The sequence below is a fragment of the Engraulis encrasicolus genome, chromosome 21 (assembly GCF_034702125.1).
Source record: "Engraulis encrasicolus isolate BLACKSEA-1 chromosome 21, IST_EnEncr_1.0, whole genome shotgun sequence".
Lineage (NCBI taxonomy): Eukaryota > Metazoa > Chordata > Actinopteri > Clupeiformes > Engraulidae > Engraulis > Engraulis encrasicolus.
In genome coordinates, this window is record NC_085877.1 from 1552813 (window position 1) to 1571431 (window position 18619).

At 41.7% G+C, this 18619-nt stretch overlaps 1 protein-coding gene across 1 annotated transcript in view; it reads right to left on the reverse strand.

The window, feature by feature from the left end:
- LOC134438021 (NACHT domain- and WD repeat-containing protein 1) overlaps nucleotides 1–15735 on the reverse strand; it is a 43394-nt gene extending 27659 nt beyond the window's left edge. The window contains exons 1-9 of the mRNA XM_063187611.1: nucleotides 15643–15735; nucleotides 15453–15518; nucleotides 15062–15175; nucleotides 14894–14968; nucleotides 14251–14343; nucleotides 9840–10242; nucleotides 4675–4874; nucleotides 1636–1860; nucleotides 1118–1335 (exon numbers count right to left, since the gene is read on the reverse strand). Coding sequence (XP_063043681.1) covers nucleotides 1118–1335; nucleotides 1636–1860; nucleotides 4675–4874; nucleotides 9840–10242; nucleotides 14251–14343; nucleotides 14894–14968; nucleotides 15062–15175; nucleotides 15453–15518; nucleotides 15643–15693 — 1445 coding nt within the window. The 5' untranslated portion in view covers nucleotides 15694–15735. The remainder of the gene's footprint in view (nucleotides 1–1117; nucleotides 1336–1635; nucleotides 1861–4674; nucleotides 4875–9839; nucleotides 10243–14250; nucleotides 14344–14893; nucleotides 14969–15061; nucleotides 15176–15452; nucleotides 15519–15642) is intronic.
- Between the last annotated feature and the right edge of the window lie 2884 nt (nucleotides 15736–18619).

Genomic DNA, 18619 nt, shown 5'->3' on the forward strand with positions numbered 1-18619 from the left:
GGCCTTTGGAATTAAATAATTTCCATTACCTATTATAGAATATTACCAAATAAGATTTTTTACAAATCTGTCCACCCATCCAATAATTATCTACCATGTTAATGCGAAATATCTAGATGCAGAGGATGCAGCAGACATGGGACACAGGGTGGATACAGTGTCAACAGTCAAGGGAAAACCATAATTAATATTCCTGGCATTTTATTTTATGGCAATAATCATGGTACTGACCATGAAATATGGATGAGAAGCAATACCATCAAGATCTCCCATATTTATAATGCTTACTTGGTCTCTCCTCATGCGATCCAAGTCAAGGGATGAATTTAAAGGATTCCCCAGTAGACACCAAAACACACAAGCACACATCTACAATACATCATTATTAATTTCATATGTTATTTTCTTGAGTTATAAACCATAAAATCTTCCTTTGTCAGCTTTTTAAGCTCCTATGGAGCAGCTGTGGCCTAATTGGTCCACTGTAGCCTAGGGTGGTTGGTCTTGGGATTGGAAGCAGGGACGTGTTGATTGGCCTAATGTAGGCCTACCTGTAGTAAAAATGAAGAATGTGATCTCCTACACCCTTATCCATGGATCAAGCTTATTGAGAAATGCCCCACATTGTTCTATGAAGTTCATCCAATACTTTGTCAATAAATATGTGGGTCAGCAGCTGATAAGTGTAATGTAATGTAAATTTCAAATCCGGAAAGTAATATTTATTGAGGTTGTTCCATGACTCATTTGAAAGGATCCTTTTAAATCAAATTCACATTATGTGTTTTAATGATTTTAGCACTTTTAAAACTATTTTACTGTCTTAAATATAAACATATAGTCTAATTGAAAAGGGCAGTTCATAACGAAGTAATTCAGTAAATTAATGCATTAATTAACACAAATCTAGACGAACATAGTCCCGACGTCCACTACAGTGGACATGTCATAAAATAAATAGTAAATATTTTTTTGGGAAAAAAATGTTTTAGTCATGTTTTATTCCACCATAATAATCAAATTATGTAAAAAAAATCAAAATCCCAAAGCATTTTTTTTCCCCGGTTCTCAGGAGGATATCACACACATCACACACGTGTAAAAACAAAGTTCACACCTCACAGGCAGCAGGCGGTACACCGGGGGCACATGGTTCTCGTCCAGTTTGTACCAGGCCTGCAGCAGGGTGAGATCCCGGTCGAAGTCCGCCCAGCCCCTGGTCAGGCCCCCGCCCCCGCCCTCCTCCTCCCCGTCCGTTAGGGAGGTCCGTGACACCGTGGCCTCGTTACTAATCATAGTGGTCGACCCCTGGGGGGCGAGAGGACGGTGATCGCCCTGCACAGGAATATAGAAGTAAAATTTAAGATGAAAGTCAAACACTGACTAGTCCATTTTACACAGTTGTTCAAAAAAGTAAAATTCCTGCCACACATTTGATCCAGCCAGCTCAGAATTAGCTGATCGTAAGACAGATACACATTTTCTCAGTGAGACCCCAACTCATATGGCAGACAACAAAGCTAACCCTTGACCTTGATTTATAACAAAACACCTTTAGGGGTTTACCCAATCAGTGGGAAGGAAACAGTGGCAGGTTTTTGACAATTCTTTTGCTTCTACTTCTACTTTAATAACCTCTGCGGCCTGGTGGTCGGGGCTGGGTTGCCGGGCGAAGCTGTTCCCTGCATCGCTATGGGTCATGGTGGACTGGGAGGAGAAGGCCAGCTCGTCGTACGCTTGCGATCGCCTCCTCGAACGCTTCTTCCTGTCGCGTTCCACGACCGCCAGGATGGACTCGAAAGCACGCCGAGAGATCTGGACAGGCAGGGTGGGCACCTCGTGCTTCTGGCCTGCAAAAATCTGATAATAGCAAGAGCAATTAGCCTGACAGGCCAGACTGTAATTCACAAATGGTCAGATTACATTACACTGGGGAGGGTTCAGTCGTCCACCAGGCGGCCGGCCAATAAACAAACGCATTTGGGCTAGTGGTGTGGATTGGCACTGCCCTCACGATCCGATTCAATCACGATTCGGGAGGTAGCGATTCGATTCGATTCGATTCTATGCGATTCGATCCGATCTGATTCAATTCTACAATGCATTGCAATGCATTACATTTCTACTGAAAGCAAAGCAAATGTTTCATCAGTCATGATGAGGCAATACAAGTAGTCAGATACTGAGCAACAATGTATTGGCTGTTTTCTGTATCAGTCTGGATCAGTCTGTATCAGTCTTGCAATGCTTTGAAGTACTTTTATCCAATTTAACATTCATTTTGCTCCCGAAATATCCATGGAAGTAATTGAAACTTAAAAAAATTGCCGGATCAATTCTGGAACTTGCCGCATTAAATTGGATCGTCCATGCCCCGCATTGGATTGCATCGCCGAATCAATCATTGTTGACACCACTAATTTGGGCATATAACAACATACATCATGAATAAACTGTCAGCAATTGGTCCACTCATTTCAAACCAGAGCTGAGCTCAATCCTCCCACCCAAGCGCTCCAAGGCATCGAGGATCCAGACCAAAAATTATAATGCAATTAATGTGGTCTGTTAAAACCAGGCTAAGAGCAGTCAGAGATGAAAAAGCTTGATGCACTTGGTGTTGTGTTTTGGGCGGCCCCTGGCCCTGCAGATGACCCACCACAGCGGTAGAGCCAGAGATTCTTTAAGTTTCTCTACTCTCTCTGGTAGAGCACAAGACTCGGGTGTCACCGACCCCTTATTCATGGCAATCCTGGCAGCCATTACTCGGCTGTAGACCTGTGCAATGTACACTCACCGGCCACTTTATTAGGAACACCTCTCTAGTGCTAGTTTGGACCCCCTTTTGCCTTCAGACCTGCCTGAAACAATACAGGCTGTGGCATTCCACACAGACCAGTTGGTACTAATTGGCCCAAATTGTGCTAAGAAAATATCCTTATGGTATTATACCTGTATCTCCAGCCTGAAATGTTGATTTGAGGCAGGGTCAATCCATGTTTTGTTGACGCCAAATTCTGACTATTCCACCTGAGTGTTGCAGTAGATATCAAGGCTTATCAGACCAGGCAACATTTTTCCGATCTTCTAGTGTCTTTATGGTGAGCTTTTGTAAATTGTTGCCTCATTTTCCTGTTCTTAACTGACAGGAGTGGCACCACATTTTCTGCTGCTGTAGCCCATTTGCCTCAAGATTTGATGTGCTGTGTAATCAGAGATTCTTGTTTGCATACTTCGGTTGTAATGAGTGGTTATTTGACTTAATGTTTCTTTGTATCCGCTCAAACCAGTCTGGTCATTCTCCTCTGACCTCTCTCATCAACAAGGCATTTTTACCCACAAAACTGCGGCTCACTGTATTTTTTTCTTTTTCGGACCATTCATTGTAAACCCTACAGATGGCTGTGTGTGAACATCTCAGTAGATCAGTTTTTTTCTGAAATACTCAAATCAAGCCCTTTCAGCACCAACTGCCATGCCATGTTCAAAGTCATTTAAATAGCCTTTCCATCCCATTATGATGCTCTGTTTGAACTGCATCAGATCATCTCGACCATGTCTACATGCATAAATACATCGAGTTGCCACCATGTGATTGGCTGATCAGAAATTTGCCTCAATGAACAGTTGTTGCAGGTGTTCCTAATAAAGTGGTCGGTGAGTGTAAATTAATAGGGTTCACTTCTGTCAAAAAATGGCTTGATGACCATCGCCATACTATACAAGGACAATAATGTGCTGCTTAATATCTACCTAACTAATATGAACTGAGTTTAAACCATATTGTATCGATTAATATGATATAAATACATATTTAGCCTGACATTTAAAATCTGGTCCTTCATTAATGTGTCACTTCATATTCACAGTTTCAGGGTATGTTCAGGGTATGGCAGAGGTGTGCGTGTTCTCCATTGATTTGCATTGACTGAAGAGCACGGGTCTACCTACACACGATGGAGGCTGTGCTTTCCGTTTTCCAGTGCAGCCGCAGATTGCCTAGGTACCTCTAGTCTAATGTTCCACCTCTATGTCACGCAGGCACACACAGACACAGACACACACCCACACACAGCGGACGGACACAGCCAAACTGGGTCATACCTGGCCCAATCCCATTCGGGGGAAAGACGTATTAATAGGCAGAAACATTGACAGAAACTAAAAATTAAACACCTGGCGGAGAGTAGGAGGACATTAGCATACCACTTGTGTCTCGACAGACCACTATAAATAAAACATTGTCAGACCCTGGACAACTGGCCTAGTTTCATGCCTTAGCCACTGGGTCTCAGATGCAATGGGCAACGATCGGGGCACTTCTAATGATGCCCATGAATTTGCAATGAAACCGCACTTCCACCTCGTGAAGTAGGACAAAGTATTTTGCGATTGAAGTTGAAATGGCAGACAAAAAAGTGCAGATGACAATAAAGGTATAATTTCAAAAACAGATGAGCAGAAGTTTTGCCACAAAAAAGTAAACTTTCGAGTTATACAAATGGCAGAATGAATGTGTGCAATTGATGGGATATCTGTACCGTGGACACCTAATGCTGCAAGATGATGGCGCAGGCTGTATCATTGTACCAAATGAGATGGAAAATAGCATCATTAAAAGCTGAATGGAAACAATTTCAATGTAAAGCTATTTTTTCCTGAGGATCGACTCACAAAAAAGTTTGCCGTTGCAGTTTTCTGGCAATTTCGCAGGGTCTCGAGGTGCAGCTCAACAGTGTCATGATGCTCTGTGACCGGGTCGGAGATGCCTAGACGCAGATCCACCATTTTGAAATCGTACCCCCGCTGTTTACAGTACAGGTAGAGGCGTGGATACACATTCTCCCTCAACGCCTGTCTCTCGGGCACCGTGTCTGTAGGGGAGAAATGAATAGGGAACATGAGTTAACCTCTGGTTTAACACATATTCACGTGCAAAAAAATATCATATCAATATATATCATATCATAGAAATGTCTCATAGACATGCTGGCCCACACAGCTAGAGGCACAAGACAGTACAGAGAAAGGGGAATACACATTCTCCCTCAACGCCCAATTCTCAGTCACCATATCTGAGCGGTAGAAATGGATAGGGAGCCTGTGGTAACCTGTGGTTTGACACATAGACACGTGCAGATCAGCACCAGTCACACCTAGTGACCCATTGCTAATGCACAAGATGTATTTAGCAGGGATGTCATACTTAGGCACGAGGGCCAAAGCAGGGCTCGAAATTAACTTTTTTCCTTTGTGTCCCGCAATGGTCCCGGATTCCACTTTGTATTGTCCCGAATGTAACCAGAAGTGTCCCCATTTTTTTCGCGCCTAAATAAGTGGTAAATTATGTTCACGTTCAATTTCATATGACTATTATTTTTATGCAGTGCAACTGTGAATTCAGGTTTTTAAGAAAAAACGAGGGTGTGTTAAATCATGAACATCTGTGCCTTGTATAGAAAAATGCCTTGAGTAACCGTGCACATTTCGTTTTTCAAGAATATATGAGCATGGTGATATGAGGAAATCTGCATTCAATGACATTATATTTGTCTATTGCAGCCAGCCTGTTACTCTGTTGTAACCTATTTACAGAAAAAAACAGCTTTCATTTAGTCTACTACATATCAATAACAATTCAGTGTCTGTTTAGCTTTAGTTAAAAAGTGGCAATAGTCTAACCTAGTCTGACTTTGGCCACTGGTTGTGATGGGCATGCCGGTGGAAGATAGCCAGGCCGTGCCCTCCTAGTGATGCAACAGCTTCAGACAGTCTCGAAGAGATGTGAAAGTCGATGATAATCAGGCTAGGTGGAAGAAGATGCGGTAGGTTTTTGGGCCGCATTAGGAGTAGCCTACGACAACGCATTGCAAGACGTTTCCTTTCCGCTTTAAATTCACATGACATTGACATCAAGACAATTTGATAACCTAAAAATAAATGCACAAGAGAAAAAACTACGACCGCACACTTAGGCCTACCTCACTTTCGAGAAAGAGAGGGAGGGGAGAGGGAGAAAGAGAGGGATTGGAGAGAAACAATGCGCTGGCAATGCTGTAAAATTGAAGCGCGTTCTTCGAGCTTGTAATCAATGAAGTCAAGATGGACTTTTCCCCTTTTCAATTAGACCTGGGCTACAAGGCATTTCTGCTTTTACCAGCACAGAAACAATAACACGGATACTTCAACATTAATTAAATAACTGCGTTTGTATGACGATGTTCAGCATATAGCGTCTTCATTTCCAGCCATTTGAATGAAACTGCTTGACGTTCTTGGCTAACAACTAGGCCTACCCCTGTTAGCTTGCTTGCCGTTTCCCTAACTATTTGTTACTGGAAAGTCATTTACAGGCAGTTTCTGATATGTATGAATGAGGGTTAATCTACTTAGAGCCAGCTCGCGTTCTGGTGTTTTGGGCGGACGCGACAGGTGGCAACAGACAACTGCGCATTGTTTGGGGCTGTTGCTTTGCTTACCTGAAATATTAGCAAAACCGAACTCCATTCATCTCACAGGTCACAGCTTAACCATGTCTACTGGAATATATCCTTGTTGGCTTGCAAAATCAACAATCCAGAGCCCGTTTTCCCTGAGAGCATTTCTAGTTCAGGGTGAAATAAACCAACGGGACAACCTCTCGGCAGCAGTCCGAAGAACAACGCGCTTGCAGTCGCAGCTGCGAAATCTTAATCAACATTCTAGAACACAATGCGAAGGGTTATCGGAAAGTTTTCTGTTGCTATTTTCGCTGATGGTTGGTGTTGACCTGTTGAGTTAATGTCCCTGTGTAATGGCTTTGCAAATATAATAGCCTACTTTTAGAATCTTTTCATTTATATTTTTGGACGGTCCCGGCATTGTCCCAGAAATGATAACTTTTAACAAAAATTTTTATGGTCCCCGGGACGTCGGGACACCGTTAATTTCGAGCCCTGGGGCCAAGCCTGGCCATAGCACATACAAGTACAGTACAGAGTATATAATGGGAAGGAGACGTGCCATTTGGCGACAGCGTGGTTTTAGGTATTACATGTGCGCATGCACAATTTCAGCACATTTTAAATTTTTAATAATTATCATTTACTGTGAATTCAAGTGTGGTATACAGAAATGGGGGTTCACATCCTCTCTCAATACTTGTCTCTGTCACTGTGTCCGAAGAACAGAGATGGATATAAGAAGCAGCAACATGTGTTTAAACTGGCAGATTAACACATAGACACGTTCAGACCATTGCCAGTGTCACAGACCTACTGACCCATTGCTAAGACACGATAAGTAAACAGTATAGAAAAAAATGGGCAGTGATGGGCAACCTGGATTTATTACTTACAATCCATTGTCACATATTCAAAATTACCTTGTTCTACCTGTCCAATTCAACCAGCCTGATTGCCTGATTGAATTATCACCTGGTTGAATTGCACAGGTGAAACCAGGTAATTTTGAATATGTGCCACTGGATTATAATGGATAAATCCAGGTTTTCCATCACTGGAAAAGGAGATACATTCTCCCTCAAAGCGTGTCTCTCGGTCACCATCTCTAAGGAGAAATGGATATAGGTAAAATGCGTTTATTGACACGTGCAGAACATTTCCAGTGTCAGGGGCCTACTGACCCACACTACTAAGGCACGGGATGTGTTAATTATACATGTGTGACATATAAGTAACGATGACACATGATGACATATAAGTAAAGAAGACACTGACACCTGAAACTCATCCGAAACAAACAGCACGGCTGTTCCATGAAACACTAAGTAGTTCTTCAACCTTGACAAATGATGTTTCCAGAATCATTAGTGGTTCACAGGGGCGGAGCTATAGGCAGCAAATACCCTCCGGTAATGGTGGTGGGGACCCTATTATGACCTTGGCAGGTCGTATAGGGGGGCCTGTCTGTGTTTTGCCCTGGGGCCCTGTGTGCAATTGTTCCTCCACTGGTGGTTCATCATCCACTTCCTCCATGGTCTTTGATAACCTCACTAAGTAAGTTTGGGGGAACAAAGAATCTCTGGTAGAGAGACTACTACAGGACTACTGGTTCAATGCCAGAGACAATTGCGCCCAACTTTTAAGAAGAAGGCAAACAACTTACAAAGCAGATTCCAAAAAAGTTGGGACACTTTGTATTTTGTGAATAAAATCAAAATGCTGCCATTTTTAAAACATCTAATATGTTAATAAGGTAGAGCATTATGTACAGACAACATATCAGTTGTTAAAGTTGAGCAGAATTATTGTTTTGAGGTAATTATGTGATCATTTAAAATTTGGCCCATGCAACAAATCTCAAAAAAGTTGGGACAGGGCCAAAACATGTTGTAATAGTTGGATAATTCTAAAAATTACACAAGGAAGAATATTTTAATAGGAACTATATTGACTGCCAACGTGAATGCACAGATAAAATACCATCACATAGAGGCTATGGCACTCAGCGGCGAAGATTTTGAGGGACTAATTACTTATCTATTACACAGAAAGATTGAATTATCAAAATTGCAGGCATATAAGGCCTACTTCCGTAATATAGAGTTCTGTGTAATCATTGCACGAGTTATGAGATCATGACATACTCGTGGTCAATAAGCAAACTGTGACACTCCAACAATGACAGCTCTCGAAAAAATGACCATAAACACAACACTTGATTAATGCACATGATGCAGACATTAAACAGTGTTGCGTGCGGAAAAGCTCATTCTATGGACCTAGGAGACATGTGAAACTGTCCTCTGATTACAGAATGGTAAATATTTAATCCATTTTGAAAATTATGGAGTCATGCACCCTCCAGGTTATATAGAAAATTAATACTTCAGCTTGATTTAGTGGTCAGTCTGAAAGACAGCATATATGATGGTAAGGGGGTGCAGAGGTGACTTGGTTAGGCTCTTCTTACTCATGTAGAGCATTAAAATGAATGTTGAATGATACATACAGACTTTAAACAGCAAACATCGCTACCAAGGCATTATATTTTGGAGCACCGCCTTCAGATATTGCCCCATAAAGGTGGCAAATTTCAATCTCTACTATGTTCCAACAGTGTGGTCCATCATTAGAGTAAACAGGTCACAAAATTGTTTTCTTGCAGTCAGGATATGCCACATATTAAGCTTAACCAAAAGGTAAACAAGTTAAAGAACACACCTATCAGTTGAGCTGCTGAAATCATGTCTCGCACATCAAAATATCTAATTTTTGAATAAAATTATGCCATCAGTCAAAGTATCTAACTGTTCAGTCTCATCCCTTGTGTTGTGTTTAGTCTTATCCAATATAAAAAGCATTTTATTGGCCCTGTCCCAACTTTTTTGGGATTTGTTGCAAGGGTGAAATTTTAAATGATCACATAATTACCTCAAAACAATAATTCTGCTCGACTTTAACAACTGATATGTTGTCTGTGCATAATGTTCTACCTTGTTAACAATGTTTTGAAAATGCCAGCATTTTGATTTTATTAACAAATTACAAAGTGTCCCAACTTTTTTGTAATCCGCTTTGTAGTATGCTTATTGCTTCAACACAGTTGCACTTTTGGATGTAAGAATATGTTTACGACTTCCTCCTCCTGTCATTCCAAACTTTTTTCTGTTCCTTAATGTTGCTACCAAACAGGGGAATACTGTGACTAGTACTGTTCCTAATTCATAGAATGGTTACGGGTATATTTCATGAAGGCATCTATTCAATGTTTTTGTGCAAACAGTCCCTTTTCTCTGTGACTTTCCTCATGGCCATGACACCACTTTGGGAACCACTGTCTCAACAAAAGGGTTCCATTTTCAGAAAAAAAGCTCACACACAGTAGACGAGTCTTACCACGGTATCCACCACAGATGTACACCATGAACCGCCTCTGCTTCGGAAGACCATGCGTGACATCTTGAGTCTTAGTGGAATCACGACGGGTCCGGATTTTTGGACCTCTCTGTTGAAATCCCTCATTGAGGGCAGAGGCAGCAGCAGGAACCTTGCGGGTAGCCGTGGCCTCCTCAGTGAGAGACGTCTGAGAGTCTGTCGAACCCTCGGCTGCCCAGGAGGATGCCAGCATCTTCTCCCCGCGGCCCCCGAGTGCCTCTTCTCTAGCCGCCTCCGCCAACGCCCCGACTCCATCCTCCTCCCTCAGGGCTACCAGACTCTGGAGGAACTTAGCGGCTTGCTCCACTTGTGCTACTGACCCATGGACACCACCGAGGTCCAGCAATGCGTTGAGGGCCTGGTCCTGAAACAGTGGTGACAATATTAACAGACAGTTTTATTGAAACCCTGCCAGTGTGATGAGGTTAAATCTTTGTATGTGCATGACCAAGTTCCAGCAATGCATTGAGGGCTCGATCCTGAAATAAATGTAAACCAGTGGTGCTTCAACATGGCAGGTGTGATGGGGCTGAACCTACAGCATATGTGCACCAGCGTGATCCCGAGACAGTGCAACTGTAATAAGAGTGTGCAGTTATTTCAACATAGCAGGTGTGATGATGAGGTGAAATCTTTGTACAGCAATAAGAGTAATCAAACTGACCCCTCCCTTGGTCCACATTTTTTGGAGGGGAAGTGCGCTTAAAGGGCAACTCCTGCCAATTTCGATGTGCTGCTGTATTGCTCACGCTACCCTTGACTTGTCAGTACCCGGTGACGCCGCAGTTTTTGGCCCAGCCCTTTCCGAGATATGAGCTATTCTAATGGGGGCAACTTTTGTTTACATTTAAAAAAATGAGCATAGGCCTACTCCAAATATTTTCCCAAAAGGTATCGCTGTTTGCTAGCTGTCTGCTGATGTTGCATAACCTTTTGGATGTTTTTGGGAATAAATAAAAATGTTTTGTTTTAATGTAAACAAAAGTTGCCCCCATTAGAATAGCTCATATCTCGGAAAGGGCTGAGGCAAAACATGCGGCGCCACCGGGTATTGACAAGTCAAGAGTAGCGTGAGCAATACAACAGCACATTGAAATTGGCAGGAGTTGCCCAGACTATTAAAGTTTCCGGGTGCATGAAACTGCAGGTTATTTACATTTAGTACAAAACACACTCTGAAGATGACTTGGGCTTAAATGTCAGTCTACGTATTTGTCATGCCACAGACTAATCACAATATCTATATTCAAGAGCCTTGCAGCGCTATTATCATTGGCCAAGTTCCCAGCCCTGCATTTGCATCCTGCTTTTGTATTCAATTTGCAGAAGAAATTTTACAAACCTGCTTCTACAATATTTCCTCACATGAATTGTTGGTGGATGAACTGGATCAGGGGTACAATACTCTGCACAAACCCTGTATTGGGACTCAGGAAAAGACATGCTACTCTTCCATGTATTGCACTGTGTGTGATCCATGGGTGCATTCCAATATGCGACCTTGCGTCCTCCACTTGTGCTTGTGGCCTCACGTTTTGCTGACGCCCTGTCTCCATGGAGAAAACAATTAAGTTTCCCCGCTGTCAGCCCAGCCACAACAATTTTTGGAGGACTATTCGTCATTCACCATCCAGTTTGAAAATTGGAAAATTACTTTACAATTGAGCTTTTGCGAGATATTGAAATATAATGCTGTTGTCACAGTGATGTCATCACGACGTTTTAGTCAAAAAAGTTTATTTATAGAGCACTTTAAAATACAACAAGATAGCTGACCAAAGTGCTGGACAGGCAGATAAAAGGACTTGAGGACCCCTTAAGACACACAAAGACAACAACAAAAAATAAATAAAAATAAACATGGAAACAGTGTAATCTTTGAAGCACTTAAAAACAATAATAACCAATGAAAAGTGCATATATACAAGAAGTGTGTGAAAAATAAAAATAAAAAAGAGGCTAATTAGGTGCCAATAAATATGCTAAAACTACAGAAGGCTCATGTCACAAATTAGAAGAAGGGCAAATAATAAGTAAAACACTAGATAAGAAAAACTAGGAAGTTTATAGAGAGTTAAAAGCTAAGGCATAAAAATGTGTCTTAAGATGGTTTTTAAAAACCGATAGGGATGGGGCCGAACGTATGTGGGCTGGGAGCTCGTTCCAGAGTTTCGGGCCTATGACCGCAAAGGCTCTGTCTCCTCTACTCTTCAATCTGGAGGGGGGCACGATTAGGAGGCCTTGGTCAACTGACCTGAGGCCCCTGGAGGGGGAGTGCTTTTTTAAAAGATCGGACAGGTAAGAGGGTGCCAAGCCATGAAGGGATTTAAAAACAAATAAAAGAATCTTAAAATCTATTCTAAAACGTATGGGGAGCCAGTGAAGAGCTGCAAGCACAGGTCTTATGTGTTCCCGCCTTCGTGTTTTGGTGAGAAGGCGGGCAGCAGCATTCTGGACTAATTGCAGGCGTGAGATGGATGAGGAATTAATGCCAGCATATAGAGCATTGCAATAGTCCAGGCGGGAGGTAATAAAAGCATGGATGACCATCTCAAAGCTTTTAAAAGATAAAAAGGGTTTAGCTTTGGATAAAACCCTTAATTGATAAAAACTAGATTTCACGACCAAATTAATTTGCTTTTCCTTGTTAAAAATGAATCTAGCGTCACACCAAGGTTTTTGGCTGTGTCTTTCACATTAGCTTTGAGTGGGCCTAGGTCTTTGGGGGGGAGAGCGCTGGTGCTGGGCCGGAATACTAAGACCTCGGTTTTTCCTTCATTAAAACTAAGAAAGTTTAGGGCCATCCATGTCTTTATGTCCTCCAGGCAGTTTAAAAGCTGATTAAAAGCAATAGGGTCATCATGTTTTAGGGGCATGTAGATCTGGGTATCATCGGCATAGCAGTGAAAGGAAACATTATACTTTCTGAGAATAGATCCCAGGGGAAGCATGTACAGAGAGAAGAGTAGAGGAGCCAGAATCGAGCCTTGCGGAACGCCACAGGAGAGGTGGGCAGAGGAGGATATCGAGTCCCCCATGCAGACTGAGAATGTTCTATTGGCCAGGTAGGATTTAAACCATTCAAGGGCAGTGCCTCTGATTCCAACACAGTTCTCAAGACGGGAAATTAAAATGTTGTGGTCAACAGTGTCAAAAGCAGCAGAGAGATCAAGTAAAATCAAAATGGCATTTTTTCCAGAGTCAGTGGCTGTTAAAAGATCATTAAAAACCTTGAGTAGAGCTGACTCTGTGCTATGCAGGGCTTTAAAACCAGACTGGAGGGGTTCTAAGATGTCGTTGGTATCTAAAAAAGATTGCACTTGTTGGAGCACAAGCTTTTCCAGAACCTTTGACAGGAAGGGAAGTTTTGAGATGGGTCTGTAATTAGCAAGGGTAGTGGTGTCTAGGTTAGGTTTCTTGAGTAATGGTTGTACTATAGCATGTTTAAATGACTGTGGAACACATCCCGACACAAGACTGCAGTTCATAATGCCCAGTATGCTGGGACCTGTGGTCACCAGCGTCGGCTTGATAAGGGATGGGGGGAGGGTATCTGCTTGGCCAGAGGTGATTTTCATTTGGGAGATAGTTTTGATTAGAGTTGCCAGGGAGATAGCTTCAAACTGGGAGAAAGTTTCAGTGGACATGCTAGGGACAGAGGGGTCAAAATATGGGGGTGTTATACTAGCTCTTATACTGTTGACTTTTGAAACAAAAAACTGTAGGAGAGAGTTGCTATTTACTGAGGGATCCAGATCTACACGCTGCTGGGGGTTTAGGGCAGTGTTAATGGAGTTAAAAAGAACACGTGGTTTATCACTGTTTCGTTGAACCAGGGCAGAGAAATATTTGTGTTTTTCGGACTTTACAGTTTTCTGGTATTTAGCCCAGCTTTCCTTCAGAATATCATAGTTCACATGCAGCTTGTCTTTTTTCCACCTGCGTTCAGCCCTCCTGCACGCACGCCTGACAGAGCGGGAGGCCTCTGTCGTCCAGGGATGTTGCTTTGTTTTGGGGCGCAGAGTTTTAAATGGTGCAACAGCGTCGAGGATGCTGGCGCAGGTTGAGTGAAAAGATGAAAGCAGTTTTTCTGCATCGAGACAGACAGCGGAGTCAGAGGACTCAGCTGCAGTATGGAATGCAGCAGAGAAACGGGGTGCTGTGGTGGAGTTTATAACGCGGCGCTGAAATGCACGCGTGGGGATTCGACTTGATTGCAGAGCAGCAGAGTTCAAATGATATCGGCATATGGTCTGAAAAGACGGCATCGTGGATTTTCAGATTTTGCACATTCAGTGCTTCCTGATACGAGGCCACAAGCACAAGTGGAGGATGCAAGGTTGCATATTGGAACGCACACTATGAGTCTTACCTTTATATTGAACGTTTGATGTCTCAGCTGACTCAAGACATCGTTGTCCACTAGAAGAGAAGTTTGGGTTTCAGGTGCAAGATGACGCAGACCCTGAGCAAAAAAAATAAAAATAAAAAGGCATATAAAGGTACATAATTATTATTTAAAAATATATATTGCATGGGATTTTTGTCTATAGGCTACTGTGGATTAAGAGGAAGAGTGGGAGAGAGAGAGTCAGGGTTAGGGTCTGGAAATAAGCCATGCCGGACTCAAACTTGGGTCCCCATGGGCATGCAAACCCACCCATGAACGGTACAGTGCATTAGTGCGGTGCCACTTCACCCCAAATACATACTTATTATAATATTTGTGAATATGTGCGTTTTACAAAAATATATTTTTTGGCTTTTCTAGACTTTATTATGGACAGGACAGTATGAGAGGTAGACAGGAAGCGAATGGGGAGAGAGACGGGGGGGTCTGCAAAGGACCCGGGCCGGGAATCGAACCCGGGTCAGCCGCATGGCAGGCGAGTGCCTCACCGGATGGCCACGGCAGGGGATGAATATGTGTGTTTTACATAGGCTACCTAATGCAGAAAATAAAAGTGGGCCTGTCTATATGATTTCAGTACTTTAGACATGGTAAGCTTACGTACCTTCAAGTGTCTTTTGATGGCCAATGCTGTTTCTTCATTGACTTTACCTTGGGAGGCTTTACGACCCACAGTTTTCTAGACAGTAATTGATCAGATGTCAAAACACATTTTCATTTTAGAAAGAAAAAAAAAAGCACATATGAACATAAAATTCGGCATGAACCATACCTTTTGCACTTTAATCTTTCGCTCAATGGGACCATGGTCTGCCAGAGAATTGGAGAAGAATAACTGCTGTAGTCTTTCTGTTGTGGGAACAGTTTGCCGTTTGTCCCTATGGTCCTGAAAAAAATGTTAAATGTTATTTACATAAGGTCGTTTTATTGGGCATGTATACCCTTATGAGAATAATAGAAAAGGTGTGTTTTACTATGTTGAAGACTACCTGAATTGAGCTTCAAAATACAGTAGCAGTTTTACTACAGCGTTAGTAGGCTACTTCCCCCCCACAAAACTGCTCCTTTTTTTCCCTTTGAGGGTGACTGGAGTTAACAGTAGAACGCAACACTGTAGACAATATAGGCTACAAAGTAAGTGTAGCGCTGCGCGTGACACTCACCTGTTTTATAGGCTTTGATGTCGAATCATTATAAATGGGCGGGAAGTTTGTCACTTCGATGTTCTCCTGAAAAGGATCATAAATACAAAGATGCATAATCGGAATCGTTATTCTAGGCCCATCCACAAATAAACAAACAAATTTACCAATGGGGGGAAATGTCCCCCCATTGATAAGTTGTACTGCTTACTCTGTTCTTCTTCTTTGGTGGTCCAATTCTTTTCGTGTAGTAAGTCCACATTGCTGGACACAGTAGTCATTTGCAATATTCATGAAATAATCCCCATGTGTGGTCTATCCTTCAACTAATCCCCCAGCATCCAGCTATCTTCCCCGTCCCTTACCCATTCTGTATTCTGGACCTGTTCCTTATGATGGCGTGCTGCCGGTGACCGACAATGCCATGCCCGAATTCTCACGGATAAGCTTCCTCCTCGCGGGTATAAAGTTACTTCACTCACTTAAGAGGTAAGGACACCTGCTCGTTTCTCTGACACGCAGGCAACAAGTGTTTCGTGGTAGTGCACCCAATAGCACCTACTATAAAACTGTAGACATAGTATTAGTCTGGCGGATTAGACACACAAAAGGGCCTAATCATGCACTTTTGAGTAAAAGCATGAAAATTGGTACACATATCCTTCTCGATATGCTGATTAATATTAGCGTTGGAGGCGTCGCGAAAAATGAAGAATTTTCAAGATGGCCGCCAAATCCAATATGACCAACCCAAATTAATGAAACTACCTGACACGTTGTTGTAAAATCATGAAAATTGGTACATATATCCTTGTTGATATGCTGATTAATATTGGCATTGGGGGCGTTGCGAAAAATTATGAATTTTCAAGATGGCCGCCAAATCCAATATGGCCAACCCATATTAATGAAAGTAGCTTATACTTTGTAGTAAAGGCCTGAAAATTGGTATACATGTCCTTCTTAATATGCTGATCAATGTTATTGTTGGAGGCGCCGCGAAAAATGCTGTATTTTCAAGATGGCCGCCACATCCAATATGGCCAACCCATATTAATGAAGCTACCTGATACTTTCTGGTAAAAACATGAAAATGGGTGCCCAGTTCTTTATATTCAGATTAATAAAAGAAATGGAGGTATTGCAAGAAAGTTTAATTTTCAAAATGGCCGCCAAATCTAATCTGGCCAACCCATATTAATGAAACCATTGATGAATTTAACACCCACTTTGTAGTAAAAGCATGAAAAATGGTACACATTTACTTCTTGATATGCTGATTGATATTTGAAATGGAGGCATAGCAAATAAAACCCGAATTTTCAAGATGGCCGCCAAATCAAATGTATGCAACCCATATTAATTAATCCTCCCGGCACATTGTGGGATATAGATCTCTAGCAGTTAGTGACGACTGCATAGGCCTTGTGTTTAATATGCCTGTCATGACTACAAATTCAAAAGGGTCAAGATTTCAAGGTTGCTAAAGTTCAATTGATTTGTCAATTCATTGACATGGTTAAGACATGGTTAAAAAAATAAACCAATAATGAATTACTACTTCTACCTGTACTTCAAGGTTTTCAAACAAACTGCAATCCTGTCCCATGCATTTTGTATGGGTATGTCTTGCCTGGTTAACACCAGTTGATATCACAAGTGAGATACTCTGAAGGTTACATATGCAATTTCTCATAGGAAAGGTGCGGTTTAAAATTGCCTATAGCGATTACTTGGGTGTTACGAATGTTTCATTTGGCATGTGCATAGCACAAAGCCAATCGTGTCAGTTGTATCTTTTCAAACAAACTGCAGTCGTCGGCTTTCCACCCTTCCCTGCTCTCTGAATGGAGCCCAAGATCTAGGCCTACTTTGCTGAGGGATGGAATCCATGCTGTCTTTCAGATCAGAACGATTGTGCAAAACAGATTCCCCAGGCTGTGGTAAAGGTATATCCTATGGCCAACATCAATTAAACTGCCATCAATGCCTAATTAAAAGATACACACAAACTTTGAATAAATGGTGAATGGCACAGTTGGTGCAGATTCAACTCAGAGTATGTAAATTTGAGTAACCTTGAGTGAAAGTTTACTTGTACAGTATTAGGATTCATTTTTTGGCTAAAATAATGGTGTGCAAGATTTGGCTTATGGTGAACCCCCATTTCTGTATTTGTAGTTCAAGGTATGCAAACTATGCATCATATGCAAGGTGAAGTTGATAAGATTTGATTTAACCCCCATGTTGAGGGGGGACAAGATTTTGTGACAAGAAATTGTGCCCTGCTTTCACTAATGTACTGTAACACAATATGTAGCACTATATATAACATTAGTAGGCTAGGGTTTGATGTTTCGAAATTAGGCTATGTTAGTATCACTTCGAGAGTAATATTTTTTAGGACTATTACTTGTGTGTATGTGTGTGTGTGTGTGTGTGTGTGCACACACTTCTCACGTGAACCCTGCTACATTATTATACATATCAATAAGTATATGTGTGCTGATTGCATGCTCCTGATACAAAGTGCATGGTGGTTTCAATAATATGGGTCAAACATGTTTGATTTGTCTTGAAAATTCAGATTTTTTTTCATACCTCCATTCCTAATATTAATCTGCACATAAAGATGTAACTGTGTAGGCTACCAATTATCATGCTTTTACCACAAACGGCCGGTAGTTAATATGGGTTGGCCATATTGGATTTGGCGGCCATTTTGAAAATTCTGTATTTTTCACATCTAATATTAATCAGATGAAATAGAAGGAAATGTGTAACAATTTTCATGCTTTTACTACGTGCATAATGGATTCACTCATCTGCTATACAATTCCTGTTACATGGGTCGGCCATATTTCATTTGGTGGCCATTTTGAACATTTCAATTTTTGTTTTACGAAACAATTCCATTTCTAACATCAATAGGTACATCATAAAGTATGTATTTACCAAATTTCAGGCATTTATGACGCAGTGCATGATGGTTTCTCACTAATATGGGTTGGCCATATTGGATTTGGCGGCCATCTTGAAAATACAGCATTTTTCGTGGCGCCTCCAACAATAACATTGATCAGCATATTAAGAAGAACATATGTACCAATTTTCAGGCCTTTACTACAAAGTGTCAGGTAGTTTCGTTAATATGGGTTGGCCATATTGGATTTGGCGACCATCTTGAA